The sequence below is a fragment of the Leptonychotes weddellii genome, chromosome 9, assembly GCF_054177405.1.
Source record: "Leptonychotes weddellii isolate Sample4059 chromosome 9, ASM5417740v2, whole genome shotgun sequence".
Lineage (NCBI taxonomy): Eukaryota > Metazoa > Chordata > Mammalia > Carnivora > Phocidae > Leptonychotes > Leptonychotes weddellii.
In genome coordinates this window covers 23921237-23941906 of record NC_138377.1, presented here as the reverse complement: position 1 = coordinate 23941906, position 20670 = coordinate 23921237, and the positions used below count along the sequence as shown (strand labels likewise).

The 20670-nt window shown below is 38.1% G+C and overlaps 1 protein-coding gene across 6 annotated transcripts in view; it reads right to left on the bottom strand.

The window, feature by feature from the left end:
* Positions 1 to 20670, bottom strand: part of MLH3 (mutL homolog 3) — a 28357-nt gene that overhangs the window by 6737 nt on the left and 950 nt on the right. For 2 of the 6 annotated variants that reach the window (XM_006745789.3, XM_081830204.1), the window contains exons 2-9: positions 16816 to 20176; positions 14120 to 14218; positions 13345 to 13430; positions 12487 to 12591; positions 11294 to 11366; positions 5285 to 5356; positions 3917 to 4028; positions 2727 to 2886 (exon numbers count right to left, since the gene is read on the bottom strand). In XM_006745789.3, coding sequence (XP_006745852.2) covers positions 2727 to 2886; positions 3917 to 4028; positions 5285 to 5356; positions 11294 to 11366; positions 12487 to 12591; positions 13345 to 13430; positions 14120 to 14218; positions 16816 to 20113 — 4005 coding nt within the window. In that variant the 5' untranslated portion in view covers positions 20114 to 20176. The remainder of the gene's footprint in view (positions 1 to 2726; positions 2887 to 3916; positions 4029 to 5284; positions 5357 to 11293; positions 11367 to 12486; positions 12592 to 13344; positions 13431 to 14119; positions 14219 to 16815; positions 20177 to 20670) is intronic. The other 4 variants (XM_081830207.1, XM_081830208.1, XM_081830206.1 and 1 more) reach the window with 3 other exon arrangements.

Here is a 20670-nt window from a genome sequence, read left to right as displayed (position 1 = left end):
CAAGCAGCAACCTCTGTGACCTCAGTCGCAGCAACTTCTTGCTAGACACGTCTCCAAAGGCAAGGGAAGCAAGGGCAAAAATGAACTATGGGACTTCATCAAGATAAAAAGCTTTTGCACAGCAAAGGAAACAGCTGACAAAACCAAAAGACAACTGACAGAATGGGAGAAGATATTTGCAAATGACATATCAGATAAGGGGCTAGTATCCAAAATCTATAAAGAACTTATCAAACTCAACACCCAAAGAACAAATAATCCAATCAGGCCATGGGCAGAAGACATGAACAGACATTTCTCCAAAGAAGACATACAAATGGCCAACAGACACATGAAAAAATGCTCAAAATCATCTGGCATCAGGGAAATACAAATCAAAACCTCAATGAGATACCATCTCACGCCAGTCAGAATAGCTAGAATTAACAACTCAGGAAACAACAGATGTTGGCAAGGATGCGGAGAAAGGGGAACCCTCCTACATTGCTGGTGGGAATGCAAGCTGGTGCAGCCACTCTGGAAAACAGTATGGAGATTCCTCAAAAAGTTAAAAATACAGCTACCTTACGATCCAGCCATTGCATTTACCCCAAAGATACAAACGTAGCGATCCAAAGAGGCATCTGCACCCCAATGTTTATAGCAGCAATGTCCACAATAGCCAAAGTATGGAAAGAGCCCAGATGTCCATTGACAGATGAATGGATAAAGAAGATGTGATATACACACACACACACACACACACACACACACACACAATGGAATATTACTCAGCCATCAAAAAAAGAAAGAAATCTTGCCACTGGCAATGATGTGGATGGACCTAAAGGGCAGTATTATGCTAAGTGAAATAAGTCAATCAGAGAAAGACAGTTATATGAGTTCACTCATATGTGAAATTTAAGAAACAAAACGGAGAAGCATAGGGGAAGGGAGGGAAAAATAAAACAAGATGAAATCAGAGAGGGAGACAAACCATAAGCGACTCTTAACCATAGGGAACAAACTGAGGGTTGCTGGAGGGGAGGAAGGTGGAGGGATGGGGTAACTAGGTGATAAACATTAAGGAGGGCACGTAATGTAATGAACACTGGGTGTTATATAAGACTGATGAATCGGGCGCCTGGGTGGCTCAGCTGGTTAAGCGACTGCCTTCGGCTCAGGTCATGATCCTGGAGTCCCGGGATCGAGTCCCGCATCGGGCTCCCTGCTCAGCGGGGGGTCTGCTTCTCCCTCTGACCCTCTTCCCTCTTGTGCTGTCTCTCATTCTCTCTCTCAAATAAATAAATAAAATCTTTAAAAAAAAAAAAAAAGACTGATGAATCACTGAACTCTACCTCTGAAACTAATAATACACTATATGTTAATTGAATTTAAATTTAAAAAATAAAATAAACATTGACTATAAAATTTATGACTGCTAAGGAGATTAAAAACAAGGTGGAGTTAAAATACTGAGCAACAGCATGGAAGATGGGAGGGGAGTGCTGGAAGATAAAGGGTTGTAAGGTTTTTGTACAGTTTAGGGAGAAGAGAGAAACAAATTACCTGAAAGTTTGTTAAGGCTGAAATTCAAGGCTAATCTAAATGAATACAATGGAATATGTAACTTCTAAACTAGCAGAGGGAAAAAAAAGGAGAAATAAAGAACACTCTAATAGAAAACCATAAAGGAGGAAAGAAAAGGCAACAAAGACAAAATAAATTGTCTGTTGTAAAAAATAAAGTGTAGGGCGCCTGGGTGGCTCAGTCCATTAAGCATCTGACTCTTGATCTCAGCTCAAGTCTTGGATCTCAGGGTCATGAGTTCAAACCCCACAGAGGGCTCCACACTGGGCATGGAGCTTATGTTAAAAAAAAATAAAAGTGAAACACATAAAGTAAGAAGTATGGTTCTCTTCAACACCTCCAATGCTACATCCCAGCAGCAGCTTTCCAGACCTTTACCAAAACATATATGTAGAGGATGAAATGCAAACTACTTAGCAGAATATGCTGAATCCCTTTATGACTTGGTCTTTTTTTTTTTTTTTTTAAGATTTTATTTATTTTTTTGACAGAGAGAGACATAGCGAGAGCAGGAACACAAGCAGGGGGAGCGGGAGAGGGAGAAGCAGGCTTCCCGCCGAGCAGGGAGCCCGACGCGGGACTCGATCCCAGGACCCTGGGATCATGACCTGAGCCGAAGGCAGACGCTTAACGACTGAGCCACCCAGGCGTCCTATGACTTGGTCTTGATGACCTATCTAGCCTCATCTAGTCCACCACCACATATATATCTTCATTCAAGCCATATATACAGGTAGTTCTCTAAACACAGGATCTGCTCCGTGTTTCTGATATCGGTTGTTCTGTCTAGAATGCCCTTCTCCACTGTTCTGTACTTGGCAGGCTCCTACTGTTCTACAAGATTTTTCCTAAGGAAAAAAAATAGCTTTTCTGTGATAGTTTCCTTGACCTCCATCCCCCTGGGCATGGTAATCATTCTGTATTTCCATAGCACTTTTGAACATACCTCTACTTGGCCAAATTTCATTATATTTATAATTACTTAAATGCCCTTCCTCTTCCCCTTGAGTTAATTCATCACTGAATCTCTAGCACCTGCCACACAGCAGGGATCTCATAGATGCTTGTTGGATAAAAGATGAATATAGAGAATTTCTAAAGAAAACAGGAGGTTACCTTCACTCAGCAATTTCCTCAAATCTGAAGCTCTGTCTTACCTCCACGATACTCTTGGTCACAGGAGATCTTCCTCTTCGAAGTTCATTGGCTTCTCTTTCTACAAAACAGAGTGGTACTTTTCCTACAAGGACCAGAGAATCACTGGTGTCTGGAAATATAATTTCAAGGCCCAGATCTTCCAGATTTTTGTGGTAACACCTAGAGAGATAACCTCAATTACAAAAGTATTACTTCATTTGCATTTCAGTACTAGTTCCAAACACTGAATAGTTTCTCAAAAGCAGCCACAAGTTTTACACTTGATCTTAGCCAAAAGGCCGAGAAGCGAGCCACAAGTTTTAAAAATTGTACTGTTCTTCTCATACTTATGGTCATTTGTTTAGGATTTTATTATCAAATTTCCTTTTTTGAGTTATAGTAACTTTCTTTTTTTTTTCTCTTTTCCATTGAGAGAATCAATTTGTTTCTAAGTCCTGTTCCTAAGTTTTTATTCTTCACTGAGGAATTGCTAACTTCTCATTGCTGGCACTTCAAGGAGTTTGGCACAAATAAAAGGGCTGAGAATGTTTTGAATCAGCACTGAAGCAGGGAGGTAATTAACAGCCCTAGGAACTGAGAAGTCCTGAATAACGGCATGTAAATAAATGGATCTGCCTCTATTATGCCCCAGGGAAAAAGATTTATTGGCAGTAGCATATTCCCAAACCTGACATAAATTCAGAGACAATTCTTTCTTATTTCCAATAATCTGTGCTGCTCAAAAGTGGGAAAATGCCCTATCTTGTGACTCACCATATGATTTACCCCTTCCTTGCGGCCCAGTGTTTTACTTTCTTCCCAGTATGATTATGGTAATGAAAACTAAGAATCTAGAATGCACCAAGGCAAAGCACAATGGAAGCAATTACTGCAGTAATGTTGCTTTCAGAAACAGCACAGCATAAACATGGACTTTTCCAAGAAATTCTAAGCCAACTGCTGGAAAAAATTATCAAGGAAACTCTATCCTATACTCAACAGCTGTGATATAGTGGAAAGAAGAGCATTTGGAGTCAGAAGATCTGCATCTAGAAGCCTGCTCCACCACTCAAGAGCTGTTATAACCTTGACCAAGTTACGTAACCTCCCTTTGGTCTCAGGTGCCTCATCTGAAAAAAGGAACAATAATTATACCTCACAGAATTACTGTGAGAGCTTATAAGCATCACATCCTCATGGTGGTACTAACCGTAAGAGTCTCCTTTGTTCCTCTGTCACTCTTATCTCTAGTGGAGGACTTACAATGGAAGACAGTAATTTTTTCCGACCAGAGCCCTGTGGCTGTTGCTTCTCATAGGAATCTTTTGGAAAAAAAGATGAATGGGTTAGAGTAGGAAGTGAAGTCTTCCAGAATCAGATTAAAATAAGGCACGGTAAGGTACAGCCATGTTAATTATTATTATGCTTAATGATATCTGCAATGTTCAGTCATAGGCTTTGAATTTCCATTATTAAAGTCAAACTAGTAAATATCCAGTCCATTTATTCATTTCACCAGTATTTTCCAAAATAAGAAATGTAAGACTTAAGTCTTACATTGAAATGAACAATGCAGTGTTCCTGTAGTCAATAAATGTGGTTTTAATAATAGGGGGTGGGGGAATAATGTTGATTACTGAGGAAATAACATTGGTTTACTATAAAATCCTATGGCTCAAGAAGATTTCCCCACTCCTTCAAAAGGGTTTCCCAGTCTCTGAAGACAATTGGTCAGTACTGTTCTCAAATGGTCCTGAGCCTATAGCAAGTTTTCCTAATGCTAATTTTACTGTATCTTTCCTAGCAATGAGGTCTTCATCTCATAAGGAAAAGTGAACGGAGTAATATCATTGCCATTCTAGTCCATGAACTATCTCCCTAGGTCCTCCCCTAACTTTTTGACATTAGTTTTCCATTACTTGACCACAGGAGTAAAGATCTTCCTGGGATTTTACCATTTGGAGAACATCCTACCTCATGATGAGAAAAGAGGGTAGCAAAGATTAAAAAGCACATACTAACTTTGGAAAAATATGTAACAGGTTAGTGATATTGGTTGTCTCTGGGGAGAGAAACTAGGTGGGATGAGGAACAAGGGTAAAAAGGAGACTTTATTATATTATTACCTTTTATACCTGTCAGAGTTGAACTTATTTGATTATACCACCTATTCAAAACAAATTTTATAATAAAAATAATATATTGGGTCTTCTGAGCTGGTGGTAGTCTCTGCCTGATGAACTGTGAAGAAGAGATATATACCAAGATCATATGGGCATACAGAGGAGCATATCTTTATGCTGGATGTCATGATAAAGTAGCCTAATTCTTAGGTACTCAACCCTCAGGGTCAATGATAAATGTATGGCAAATATATCTTTGACCATGTAATGTCACCAAGTTTGAATCAGTAAAGTGAATCACTACATTCTTTCAGTTATAAAAGAAGCCAAACCAGAAGACTTCAGCTTAATTTTTTAAACATACAACAGTCACAGTTAGAAAAACTCCTTCAGTATACAAATTCAAGTTCTGCAGGGGAGTCTCAAATCTTTTCTATTTCTAAACAGATCCTTACCAGTAATCAGCTGCTCTAAACGGACACGCTCATGGGCAGCATGCTGATCCACTAAGACTAGCAGATTTCCACCTAGAAGATGAGCAAGGATTACTGGAGTTTCAAATTCTCAGATCTAGATTAAAATAATCATGTCGTGTGGAGGGGAAAAAAAAAAGGTTAATTCAAACTATTTAACACCATAAGCATAAGGGAACCATACATACTTAGTAGTAACAACTGTATCTTTCATTTCGTAAAAAATTGAAATTATGGGGAAAACTACAACAAATTTATCCGTGATGAAAAACTCTTCAGTTCATGGTATTTCATTTCTAAAACAAGGTTAAAGCCCTATATTCCTAATGTTTAAATACTGATCCTGCTTTATTAATTCAAACTGATACAATGAAGGACCTTAAACACATTATCATAATCAGCTGACTTTGATTTGCAAGCTACTCTGGAGCCTACGAAGAATGTAATTCTAGTACACTTTTTTTTTCCCCCAGAGAGTACACTTTTAATAAATGACGGATGTGATTTGCTTTAAGAAGCATTATAACCAGACATATAAATTCAGTTTGTTGGTTTAAATTATATAATAATTATATATTTTAAATTTAAGTGTAATTAGAATTTTTTTAAAAAACAGGCTTCTTCTGGACAATTTAAACTTTTCTCACAAACCATTTACATATTAAAAAGGTGGCCGCCAGATCTAGTACACTTTATTTTTTAAAGATTTTATTTATTTATTTGACACAGAGAGAGCATAAGCAGGGGGAGTAGCCGGCAGAGGGAGAGGGAGAAGCAGGCTTCCCGTTAAACAAGGAGCCTGACGCGGGGCTCGATCCCAGGACCCCGGGATCATAACCTGAGCTGAAGGCAGATGCTTAACCGACTGAGCCACCCAGGCATCCCTCTAGCACACTTTATTTTTTTATTTTTTTAAAGATTTTATTTATTTATTTGACACAGAGAGAGATAGCGAGAGCAGGAACACAAGCAGGGGGAGTGGGAGAGGGAGAAGCAGGCTTCCTGCCTAGCAGGGAGCCCGATGTGGGACTCGATCCCAGGACCCTGGGATCATGACCTGAGCCGAAGGCAGACGCTTAACGACTGAGCCACCCAGGCACCCTCTAGTACACTTTAGAGCAGAGGTCAGCAAATTTTTTCTGTGAAGGGCCAGGTAGTAAATATTTTAGGCTTTTTAGGACACATGGCTTCTGTCACAACTACTCAACTGTTCCTTTTGAACCAAAGCAGTCATAGACAATATGTTAACACTGTAGCTTGTGTTCCAATAAAACTTTTATTTGTGGATACTGAAACATTAATTTCATATCATTTTAACGTGTCAAGAAATATTATTCTTTTGCTTTTTTCAACCACTTAAAAATATAAAAACCATTCTTATCTCCCTGGGTGCACAAAAGCAGGCGATGACTGGATTTGGCCCTCAGCCATAGTTGGCCTTGCGTTAGACTCAGGCTTCTCAAACTTTGATCCAAACCTGTGGATCTTATTAAAATGCAGATTCTGATTCAGCAGATTAGAGATGAGACAAAGGATTCTACAATTTTTTTTTTTTAAGATTTTATTTATGGGGCGCCTGGGTGGCTCAGTTGGTTAAGCAACTGCCTTCGGCTCAGGTCATGATCCTGGGGTCCCGGGATCGAGTCCCACATCGGGCTCCCTGCTCGGCAGGGAGTCTGCTTCTCCCTCTGACCCTCCTTCCTCTCATGCTCTCTGTCTCTCATTCTCTCTCTCTCAAATAAATAAATAAAATCTTTAAAAAAAAAAGATTTTATTTATTTATTTGAGAGAGAGAGTGAGCATGAGCTTGGGGGGAGAGGGAGAAGCAGACGCCCCGCTGAGGAGGGAGCCAGATATGGGCTCCATCCCAGGAGCCTGAGATCACGACCTGAGCCAAAGGCAGACGCTTAACCAACTGAGCCACCCAGGCGCCCTGAGATTCTACAATTCTAACAAACTCCCAAGTGATGCTATTTACAGACCATGCTTTTGAGTAGCAAGGCTTTTGACTTTCAAGTGCAAGAGAGAAGGCAGAATGTCCTGACCCTAAAAGCCAAACCTACAGGAAAATCCCTTTCTCATTGACAGGAGGACTGACTCTCAATTATGTTAATACATCTTTTTATCTTGTAATTTTATTACTTTGGGCCAAAGGGTTGAGGTCTATTGCTATTGGCTATATTGAAATAAAGTTCTCCTCTTGAATTTGATCAAAATAGATAATTCCTGTTTTTCCTATTTCTACTAAAGAATCTAATGTTTCTATGACACCATCAAATTCATGGCATGAGAGCTTAAGACTTAAGGGGAAAAAGGAAATAATTTTTCTGACAGCATGTTCAACCATGGGAATAGGCCCCAAAATGTTGAATTTTAAATTCCTTTGAGGATAGGAGGAGTTGCAGCTGGTTGTGATGAATAAGAAACATCCTGTATTGGCAAAACAATGGAATAAATAAATAATTGTGAGGGAGTAACCTCAAACTTAAAACTGGAGGCACCTAGTGAATTACCAAGAGTCAGGGACCCTAGGAAATCAATTTTGTACCTGATGGTGGCAGACTGATTTATAGTGTACATAGGGTTCACAACATTTTCCATTCCTTGAATAAAGCAGAATATATGAAGGTAATTTAATCTGACATGTCAGAAGCTGTATTTTTGATATTCTAACACAACAGAATAGCAGTTTCATAAGGGCAAGGAATTTTATCTGTTATACTCCCAGCATGTATAATAGTACCATTTATTGAGTGTACAGAATATTTACAGAATAAATGAATGAACCCTTATTCTTTCAGGTATCATAACTGAACAACTCTATTTTATCACAGGTGAAAATATGCAATATAAAATGCCAATTTATGATTATATGGCATTAATTTCACTATAATTTAAAACAATATATTTGTTGATTACAAAAATATGTGCAAATATTAAAATAAGTCAATTATAGGAATAAACTGCTTTTAGTATTCATGAGTGACAGTAAAAACACATTTTGATTTAAAAAAATGTATTTATCTAAGAGTACTCTTTGGTGGTATCTAACTAAAGTCGACCTTTGAACAACATGGATTTGAACTGTATGGGTCCACCTATGTGCAGATTTTTTTCAATAAATATAGTACTGTAAATGTATTTTCTCTTCTTTATGATTTTGTTAGTAACAATTTCTATAGCTTACTTTATTGTAAGAATACAGCATATAATATATATAACATACAAAATAGGTGTTTATGTCATTGGTAAGGCTTTGGTCAACAGTAGGCTATTAGTAGTTAAGTTTTGGGGGAGTCGGAAGTTATACATGGATTTTGATTGCGTGGGGGTTTGGGGCACCTCTGCATTGTTCCAATGGTCAACTATAATCCAATGATAATACAGAAGCTCAAGAGAAATTTAAATAGGTCCCTTTTGCTTCTCTGAACATCTCAGATTTTGTGGCTACACTCATCTCAGGCGCCATTAGTAGAGATTTTGGTATTAAACAACAAAGAGGGGCACCTGGGTGGCTCAGTCAGTTAAGCGTCCGACTCATGATTTTAGCTCAGGGCTGTGGGATCGAGCACTGCACTGGCTCTATGCTCAGTGAGTGCAGAGTCTGCTTGAGATTCTGCTTGGGATTCCCTCTGCCCCTCCCCCTGCTCATTCTCTTTCTCTCTCAGATAAATAAATAAATAAATAAATAAATAAATAAATAAATAAAATCTTTAAACAACAAAGAATTCCAGGTAATCAAAACCTTGGAAAAAATCTATTTATTTTCCCAAAACAGTAAAACTACTAGAATTTGACTTTCACTTATATTTATAACAATTCTGACAGAACTTTTAATTTGCCTTTGATCTATGATGACATTTACGAAATAAATCTACAATGTAAGCAATGTAAAGGGAATACTTTGAAATACACAGAGAATAAACTGCTTCCAAACTTCCAAAGCACTCCCCTGCAGGTCTACCTGTCTGGACCCAAACCCTCCACTGGTGCTCAGGCCTCTCAGCCACCCGCACTACCAAGCATTCCTTGTAAATGTGTCCAAGAGTCTTCTAGGTAAAAACAAACAAACAAAAAAAAAACAAGCCTTTCACCCCCACCCTCCTTCAGTCCCTCTCTTCCATGTCACAGATTTCTGAGTCTCTCCTGGGGATCTCTGTCACCTGGTCCTGCAAAGTCATCCATTCAGTTCTGGAGGTCAGAAAACGAGGAGTCATCTCTGATGTCCCTGGCATACCCAATGCATCACCAAACCCTGCTGACTTTATCTCCTACATACTTTCCGATGCACTCATTTCTCTCCAGTCCATCCTGGTCTTTGTCAACTATCATTTTTAGATATTGCAATATCCTCTTACAGTCTCTCTGCAGTTACTGGGACTCTACCCCATCCCCAACCCATTCTCCATACTGCAACCAGAGCAATATTTTCAAAGTACAAATGTGATGTGACATGTGCCACTGCAAAAACAAACGATAAAAAAAGAAAACAAAAACTTTCCATTGTTTCCAATTAGTGTTGAGACCAAATACAAAGCTTGTAACTGGCACTTAAGATCTGGCTGCGACCTACTTCTCTGGCCTCATCTCCATGCTCTCACTCCCGCTGCCCTTGTCCTGCTTCCTCTCATGAGAGGAGAGGAAATCACATGTATGTCATTTGTCACTCCTCAGCCTAGAATACTCTTCCCTCCCTTCTTTACCTAGTTAGCTCACACTCATACTTCAGATCCCACTTTACCAAGAAAACTTTCCCAGGCTTCCCTGACTAAATCAAATCTCTCAGTACAGTTTCTTACAGCATCTTGTTTCTCAAGGCGCCTGGGTGGCTCAGTCAGTTAAGCGTCTGCCTTCGGCTCAGGTCATGATCCTGGGGTCCTGGGATCAAGTCCCGCATCGGGCTCCCTGCTCAGCGGGGAGTCTGCTTCTCCCTCTGGCCCTCCCCCACATCGTGCTTTCTCTCTCTTGCTCTCTTAAAAAAAAAAACAAGGGGCACCTGGGTGGCTCAGTCATTAAGCGTCTGCCTTCGGCTCGGGTCATGATCCCGGGGTCCTGGGATCGAGCCCCGCATCGGGCTTCCTGCTCGGTGGGAGGCCTGCTTGTCTCTCTCCCACTCCCCCTGCTTGTGTTCCCTCTCTCACTGTGTCTCTTTCTCTGTTAAATAAATAAAATCTTTAAAAAAAAACAACAAAAAAAAAGCATCTTGTTTCTCTCTTCTGTAACGTTAGCTAGAATTAAAATTTTAATGTTTATGTACTTATCTGTTTCTCTTACATGTGTATTTTTCCCCACCATTGTAGTTCTAGGGCCTAGTACAGTCCCTTTCATGCAATAGGCACTCAATCAATATTTGTTCAATGAGTTAATATTATTGTTTACAAACTATTATTGTTTTATTAAGGCAGGTCACCAAGATATTGTATGTAACTCTTGATAAACCTAGCAGAGTTCATTATATAAACTTTCTATTATTATAAAGGGAATACATGAAAACATCATAAAAAAGTCAAACAGTATAAAATATTTTAGAGAGTAAAAGATGAAATTTCCCCTTTCCCACTCTCATTGTCACTACTATTAATAGCTTAAAATGTATCTTATATATGTATGTATATATGTATACAAAGCTAACGTACTTTAAAACTGTTCTTTCATAATATTAATTTAGATTGGTTTTCCCAATTGGTTTTAATCTGTCCAAATCATTGCAACTGTATTGTATATAAAAAATACCTTAAAAGGAGGCTATCAGAAGACCAGGTGCTTATTAATCAAGGCTAAACTCCAGTCTTTTTTTTTTAAGATTTTATTTATTTGAAAGAGAGAGTGAGCGAGAGAGCAGGTGCAGAGGGAGAGAGAGAAGCAGACCCCCCTGCTGAGCAGGAAGCCCAATGCGGGGCTTGATCCCAGGACCCCAGGATCACGACCCGTGTGGAAGGCAGCTGCTCAACCAACTGAGCCACCCAGGCACCCCCTAAACTCCAATCTTACCTGCCTCACTATTCTCTTCAGTCTTGGTGCTCATTAAACAGGCAATAAACTTGTTATCCACTTGTTGGAGAACCTGCCATACATTAAAATAAGTGGTACAACACTAAAAAAAAAAAATTAATGAAGTCTTATCTGCATATAAAGAGATAAAAGTGTACTTAAATAAGAGTCTTTTGCATTATAACATTCATATCTAAGACTATGGTAAAGTGCTGATGAACCTGAGGGAGTCATTAGGAAGAATTTAAAAATGGGCAAGTAGAATGATCAGAACACATAAAGGAAGGAGACTACAGGCTAAGGATTCTAAAAGGGACATGCTAACAAACCTTAGAGTAGACCTGAAATGTTCCCAATAGAATGACTCTTATTAATAGGTAATATGACCAGAGAATTATTAATATGACCAAAAACTGCTAACAAATGGGGTTGAAATAAATTTTGAAAATCTATGCAAAGGCAAGGAAAACCATTTTGGAGGAGCTAGTCCCTTAAAGCAGTAAGTTAAAAGCCACCAGGGGCTTGAAGCCTTGGTGGTTCCTCTCTGTCCAGGTACAGATAAGGTTCTCCCCGTACTTCCCTGCCCCACTCCCCTAATTCTGGATCAAGAGCTTACTTTGCTCTGGCACCAGGTCAGTGCCAGTTTAGGAGTTTACCTATATCTGTCTAACTTCCTAATTTGTTTCCATACTGAAAATAAAGAGATGAAGACAGCCTGAGTGGTATAGGGAGAGGGCAAACTACCAAAGCAGATGAGACAAGGGGTCCCTTCTGTTAACAGAGGTCCTCAATCTGGAGTCTCCTAAGCCATGTCATTTATAGCCTCACACAATAGAAGGTCGTTTACAAAGGGGCACTGTTGTACACTTAAGGACAATGTCTCTACAGCATTTACTTGATTTATTAATTATTGTCAAAATATAAAGTCAATATATATAATCCTTGAAACTGTGAGCCTCAATCCATAATTCATCCCTCCAAACCTGCTCACACTACTAAAGACATTTTTTCTTTGTAATTAAAATTAGTACTTTGCTTTTTCTTCTGATAATAAAAGTTCCAGTAAGATTTTAAAGAACACATGTGCCTTGACCAGGGTGGTCTAGATCATCAAATAAATCCAGTTTCACAAGAGTTAGTCCAGCTTAGGTCTTACATATATTTTTATGAGATTTCAAAGTCAATTTTTTTACCTGCATCGAATGAATCATTTCTTTGGTGAAACGATAAGGATACAAGACATTGTGAATTTTAACCACCAGGCTTTTGGCCTGGCCACTGCTTACATCAACAGCAACCTAGAAAGACCCAGCATAAACATCATTTAAATTTTAATTCTTTATATCTGCAGAACTGTTTTACTAAAGGTCTCAAAGTGCTTTAAAACATTCATTTTCATAGAACCTATTAGAGGTGGGTTGAATTCAGGGAACTTACAGAAATTCCAAAAGCTCTGTGAATTATTAGTCTTAAATAATAATTTTTGGTTATAAATGAAATTACTAACCAAAACAATATTGTTTCAGAATAACAATTTGTTTATGAGCCACGATCAAGTCCTTAAATACATCTTATCTGAAAAGTCAGTAAATAAATGCTTATTTATTCTATATCTTCATTACAATACATGAAGTACATTCTGTGGTAACCCACTGAGAGAACATAAATTCACATCCGACAACGAACTGTCCTGCCAGTAGAAAACTCACTACTTTATATAATGATTTAACGTGTTTTGGTTTTTTTTAATTATCACCCCCCTAAATACTTTGCCAAAGCTGCAAGTCAGGTTTTCTAAGAGTGGCAAACACATTCACTATTCACACACTGATTACACATTACACGTTTAATCCAAAATGTGTGAGCTCCCAAAATGCTATGAATTCTGATTCCTCTTCTCTACATTAAATAGTATTTCCAATAAATTATTTGGAAACATGCCCACTATCCATTTGTAATTAAAAATTAGTACAGTCATTCATGCCCATAACTAACTTAAATGAAATTCAAATTTTAAAGTAATAAGCAAAGAAAAATTGCTGCAGACCCACCTCTGGATAACGGGCAAATACTGGATTTTCCCATTCTGAGAACAAAGACTGAAGTGATTCTCTACCAACAGTATCATCCACAGTATCTAAGGCAAAAGGGGACACGTATAGTTGGCATCAAGAGCTCAGAAAACAAAAGTAAATGGCATCTCATATATGGTGTGGTGCAGCTTCAAGACCAAAGATCAGACATACTGTTCCAATAGTCTACAAATATTCAGTGTTTGCTGGATCTCTAAATTGTTTTGATCTGTTACTTTTTAAACTAGAGTTGATGACTGTATCTTCTGGCATTATAGTTTTTCTCCAAAGTATTTTCAAGATACATTTCAGAATACAAGTCGAGAAGAAACTGGTTCAAATTCGTAGTCTTGCTTTCTTTAGATGAAAACATACCTTATGTATTTTTAGAAACAAAGAACAAACATAATGTCTGTAGCTTTTTTGAAAATAGGAATTTTGCTTACGTAAAACTACTACAATATGGAGCACAACTCCAATCTTTAAAAATCAGAGGTATTTTCTCAATCACAAGACACCACAGACTGTGCAAAATCACCAGTATTGACTTCAAGTCTGGAAAAGTAATTTCCGATCTAAATGCATGCACTGAATTACTTAGTTCTGCTGTTAAATAGGACCGTGGGGAATGCCTGGTTCCACAGCTGGCGCTGATCAAGCTTAATAATACAACCTGCTTTTTTAAAAAAAATGTTTTGAGTTAGGTGCTACAGAACATACCAGGTGTCCCAGCAATCTCTGTTACTGCCCCTACCTCTGTTCTTCTGTCTCATCACAGTCCTCTCTTCCCGAGCTCTTGGAAGGAAAGGAAGAACGAGGTCGCTTCTAAAAGGATGACACCTGTACTGAGATCCTAAATGTAAAAAGGAAACCTACACATTTGAACTCAAAATATAAATTATTAAAAAATCAAGTTGCATAAAAAATCTTTCAGCACAAACCAAATCAAGATATAAGGCAGACTACTAAACACTAGATTGACAGAGTTCTTTAATGAAGTTATGCTGCTCACTTAGGAACCTACATTAATGCTTCGTCCCATTATCCATCTATACCACACAATGAGCACCGAAAATAGATCACCGATTCTCAACGGGCACAATTTTGTATGCGGGACATTTGGCAACATTTGGTTGCCACAGCTTGGGTGAGGGGTGCTACTGGTATCTATCAGATAGAGGCTAGGGATGCTGCCAAATATCCTACAATGTATAGGACAAAGAAATATCTAGTCTAAAATGTCAACAGTGTCATGGTTGAGATAGCCAATATTAAATATATAGTGGTACTTGATTGTTATCTTTCACTACTTGGTGCAAACTTCACAAGTCCCCAATTTATAGGTCTCTTATACGCAAAATATGTTTCTATTATAACATTTATCCTCACCATATTATGTTTAGATAGCTGTCTTCCCTAATAGATTGTGAACTCCTAAAAGGCAAGTCAGTGAATCTGCAACCTAGCACAGTATGAACAGTCAATAAATGAATGAATACATGAATAGATAAGAGAATGAAAAGTTCTCAATATAAACTCCAAAGTCCAGTAAGATCCGGCCCAAATTCTTCCCTCTCTCTGAACGATGATTTTGAGTTTTAGAAATAATGCCTGAATTTGACAGTTTTTGAATAGGGGCAAAACATGATGAAACTATTATTTCAAAAAGATAAATCTGTTGAGCAAGGATTGGAGAGATTCATTCAGAATGATAAAATTAAAGGATAAGGAGAAATAAGGTTGTGTCACCATAATAGAAAGGACAGAATTAAAGGCATTTTAAAGAAAAAAACTGCCAGGGCTTGCAAACTTGACACTACTCCTTAAAATTACCTTTATAGATCTTCTCTTCTGTACAGTTTAATTTACCTCTTAACAATTCCTCTTAGGTAGCATTTTACGTATGGTTCAACAGTGTTCCAATGTCCTACCATACATCAATCCTCTCCAGACAGGTAACATTCCATGTGAATAGAGGGCGCTTAGGGGCCATCTTTCCATGGAACTTGTTTCTATACCCAACACACTTTATTTTTCCTTATGAAATTGAGTTAACATGATCCTTCAAAGTTCACTACAAGACTTGCGAATCCAGAAAGTTAAGTAGGTTGAAGTGTTTTAAACATCTAGATTGATTTCACAGGAGCAGATGTTTATGTTGAATATGGCAGCCGAGATTCCCCCTTTGTTTTAGCAACAACCGCCTCAGTTTAATGTAATCAAGTTCTTTTTTGTCATCATTTTAGAAGCAGTTGCATTTCAGGAAGATGAGGTGCCAATGCCTTAGGCTTACCTCTGATAAGCATTCAGTACAAATCAGGACATTAAGTTACACAGATTGAAAAATACATGTCTTTAGGAGCAACCTGAGAGTCTCAGGAGCAGTACTGAAAGACAAGGGTTTTCTCCTACTTAATACTTTGTAAGTTACTACAGTAATTATTTTTTCACAAGGAAAAAACTGGAAACCACTGAAAAATAAAGGTTTTATTTAACCTTAGATAAATCGAGCCTCCTGCTAGAGATATTCATCCTAGGGAGAATTACAAATTAATTTGCAATTACATTCATACAATTTACATTCTTTTGCAATATTCAAGACTTTTAATATGGATGCACATTTAATGTTTATCCTCCTGATGCCAAACCAAGATTATAGCCAGATGGAAATCAGCTTTACCATCTCCCAACATCTGGCTCTCAACACACTGCCGAAACCATGTCACTTTTAATGTTGACTGGGACCTGAGAACTCAAGAGTCCCAATGTAGGCTCTGATGGAGCCTTGTGGTACGATTTAAAAAGCTACATTATCTTCCTGAATAACAGCTACTTATAGCATAAACAGATCAAATGGGTTAGCATATGTATTATAATAAACTATATTTGAAAAGTATAGTTAGGAAAGTACATACTTTATCTACATTCCAAAAAATTTATGGTCAAGTCCTTTTTTCTAAAAACACAAATTCATCAACATATAGTACTGTACTGAGCCACAGATTATCTGGGAAACCTAGGATGATAACAGGATCATCCTGGCCCTTTACCTGGAAGCTGCAGAGAACAACTTCCAGTAAAATACCATGCTGACATTGCAGGAATTTTATGTTTAGGAGAGAGAAGAAAGTGGGGTAGGGAAGCACTGTGGATCTTCTCATCTATTAATAGTATCATTTTCATTAAAACCGGTCTCATCCTCCTACACGTCCACACACCCATAGACACATATACATACACTTCCATTCTATTATCAGTCGTTCATTGTATTTCTAGATATAAATAGTATTGGACCTAGAAAATCTTCATATACCATAAAACACATTTTATAATTAAACTTCAAAATGTTCCGTCAGCTGAGATAATCTCTTTGGGCAATGATTATCTCACCCCTTGCCCATTATTTCCACCTTTAAAAGCATTTCGTGCCAGTGAATACTACATGCTTACCGTTCTCATGTATGACATCCACAGCTACGGTTGTCAGGTCTTTAGTACAAGCAGCCCGAACATCCTCAGTAGGAGCAATGAATGTGCTGAGTCCAGTTATTTTGTTGATGTAAACCATTCTTCCCAGGGCTACATCAAAATGCTGCTGCCAGTCTGAAGAGCATGTGCTTGACTCCTCATCTCCAGAACAAGTTCTTGCTATAGATTCTTCACTCTGAAAACATGTTCCATTTTGGTCAGAGGTGGAATCCTCTATGTGACTCACTGACATTCTACGGGGAGAGTCAGGACCTCCTCCCTGTGGTTCCAGAGCTACAAGAACATCTGAATCCTTACTGACAACTTTAGAATGATTACAGAGTAACACCAAAGGAGTTTCTGGTATCACAGAATTCCCTGTTGTATTGTTATTAGAGTATGTTTCACTATCTTTATGGAAGGAATTATCCTGTGTGACAGGGTCCAACACTGGAATGATGCCACGCTCTGTTTCTTCATACTCATTTGGAAATAACTTACAAGAATCTAGGGTTAACCCACTGCACAAGTCATGGTCTTTGCTCCTGGAATCTGATAGTGGAAGTTCATCAAAATGACTCATCATTTCCATTGCTTGAGTCTCTCTTTCCGAACCTTTCATTCTGGATAATTTAGAGGCTAAAGATTTAGGAGACTGCTTGACACACAAAGCTTTTCTGTTAAAATGAGGTAACTCCCTTAGAGTTATAGGACTTTCTCTTAAGCAAGGCATCTGTTGTTCCAAACAATCTTCTTCATTGGAGAATGGAAACTTCTTTGAGTAAAGGATGTGACTTACTGATTGACAACTATTATTTGAGCCATTATGTTTCATAGTAGTGACTTTACAAATGTCTGAGTTGTCTAAGTGATTCTGGTCTGTCTGTGGAATGTCAGGTTCAACTTGAGGACTGAGACTAGTAGAGATTTCAAAATTATTATTTTCTTCCACTTCTATATTCAGAGGATTTTTAACCTTCCCATATTGCCTCTTAAACTTCTCTAAAGATCCTAGTTGTGAACTTAAGCTTAGCTTCTTATGGGCTATGGGTTTGGAGGAACCAATCAATTCATCTATTTTCTTACTACAATTTGAAAGATGTGTACGCCACAGGGAAGAAGAGGATGTGTCAGGTAATAAGCAACCTGCGTGTGGTTTTTTACTACTTGCCTGAGAAATAGAAACATTTTTATAAGTTGCTTTTGGTTTGTTCTCTAGCCCCAAATTTATATTTGTTCTGCACAATATTTTGTTAGACAGTTGGGCAAATTCTTTACTTAAAGTGCTGGTTCTATCTTTGATGTTTGGAGTCTCAACTGAATGGCATGCTCTATTTACAAATGTTTCTCTGGCACTCGCAGAACCAGGTTGAATACAGTTTTTAAGTAAATGTTCTCCTTCAGTTGATTTAGTTTGCTCATTTTGTACCACATGTGTTATAAAGCCAGTGGAACATAATTTAACTTGTCCATAACTAAAAATGTTTATTCCTCCACAATCACTAGGTTGTTTTTTTCTTTTCTCTTCCTCTCTCTGGGCACCATGTACTCTCAATAACGTTGTCGCAAAAGGCAGAGGCTGGCATCCCATTTCAGTAGCACCTTTAAATCTCTCTAGTTGATTCCGAGTTCCATTATTTGTCAGGATACTGGTAGCCATGCCATTAACAACAGTACTTGCATTCTGGATTTGTAGATCATCTCCACTCTTCTCAAAGCAGTATGATGTCTGAAAAGGGCTTGCCAACATTTCTGAACTGGTTCCACAGGGATTTTCTAAACAGTTAAGTTCTAAGCAAAGTTTTTTATGTTTTTCATTTTCTCCTGATTCTGAGACTTCAGCTGTCTGTTGTTCCAAGATCCTTGATTCTGAGCAAGAGCTATCTTTGATTTGTAAAGATGACTCCGTCACTTTACTATGGCCTGGGCCATCTGATTCATAAATGCGCAAAAATGAATCATTTGTCTTTTTTCTGATACCTTCCGAATCTCTAGAATTCTGTGTGTTTCTTCTGTTTTCTTCAGTAGCTTTTCTTTTCACAGCTTTTGATTGAAAATTAAACATTTCATAGGAATCCAAAATACTATTACATGCCTCTTGGAAACTGACCTGGTCACCCTTCTCATCAGATGACACATGCTTCTGAAGAGTAGCACTAAATAAACTAAAATCATTATCTTCACTAAATTCTTTAATGTCCTCACCTGATAATTCCACAAATAATTTTTCTTTCTTTAAAAACATTTTCATTCCTTCCTGAATGCAAACCAAAACAGTATCCCAGTTCTGAAATTCAATGAGTGTTTTTGCCGGCTCCATGCATACATCATATTCACAGGACGGGCCTTGCACATTGATTACATATATCCCGTGGAGCTCTGGGTGAGACCGATGCCGAGGACTTGAATTCATTTGTCTGGCAGCAGAGCCATTCTTTGGCTTGCATATAATACTTTCTTTCCTCAGTAAAAAGTCAATGAATTTATGAAGCTTTGTCCTTAAAATTAGTCTTTTGTTCACAAACAAAAATTGCATATTCTTATTATAATGCGCTTCAGAGCTGACATAGCCACTAAGCTCAAATTCCTTATATTTAAATTTTATTTCTCTTAATTTTTGGGACTTACCCAGTCCATAAATTTGCCAAAATCGGGAACATACGTCTTTGGTTTTGGGGAGCTGAAGAACCATGGAACCAGAAACATCATTTCTCAAAGAGAATGAAATGGAAGGGTGCATGAGTGAGAGAGCTTCTATTCTCTGCCTAACCTTCTCAAACTCCAGTCTAGGATCCATGCATTTCCTTCTTACAGGTAACTGATAAAATAGGTTATATATTGTTACTGTTGTCCCGGCACTTGGTCTAGTCAAGTCAGCTTCACAAGCTTTCAGGGCTTTTCCATTCTGAAACAGTTTCACAAAAGTTTTCCCTGTCCTGTTTTTCTTGGATGAAATTTCCACAGCACTGGCCATGTCAGCTATGCTTGCCAAGGCCTCCCCTCGGAAACCATAAAACCTAGGACTCTCCAAGTCCTGTACAGAGCTGCATTTACTAGTGAAATAACGATTTCCCACCTTGTCCATATCATCACTCCCCATCCCGAACCCATTGTCTATCACTTGAACTTGGAAGGTTTCCATATTCACCCTGACAGCCACACATTTCGCTTCAGCATCAATACTGTTGAGGGCAAGCTCCTCAACACACTGGCCTAAGGAGCATATAGCCAAACCAGAACGCAATCTGGCTTGTACTTCAACTGACAAGCACTTGATCATGGCAGGTAGAAAGCTGGTAAGAATGCCAGGCACTGGTTTCCTTCCCTCACTGGAAATAATTGCCTATGGGAGAAAAAAAAAAAGCACGCACACTATCAAAGCCTCAGAGTTACACAGCATTATCCATTTCTCTCAAGCATTACAAAGAAATACCATTTGAGGTAAATTAAATCTCTTATTAAACGTCACTGTAAAAAACAAAACAAAACAAATTACAGCTCTGATCTCTGGGCAGATCATACAGCTCATGTTTGGTGCAATGGATTTAATATCCAAAGCAGCATTTACAATTTCATAATTTTCACTGCTCCCTTCTAAATCCCACATGCCCTAAAGTGAAATCATAATCACAACTGAAGTTGACCCGTAAGGCAGTGTTCAAAATTCTAATCACTTCACCAAAAACAGATGTCTAAATTAAATTCAGCTAGAAATTCACAAAAAAAATGTCCAAGCTAGTTTCATAATATTTATACATTACACAATAACCATGACTTTTAGTAAAAACTCATCATGAAGTGTTAAGACAGAGGAAATTTAAAAAATCAAGCTGTGTA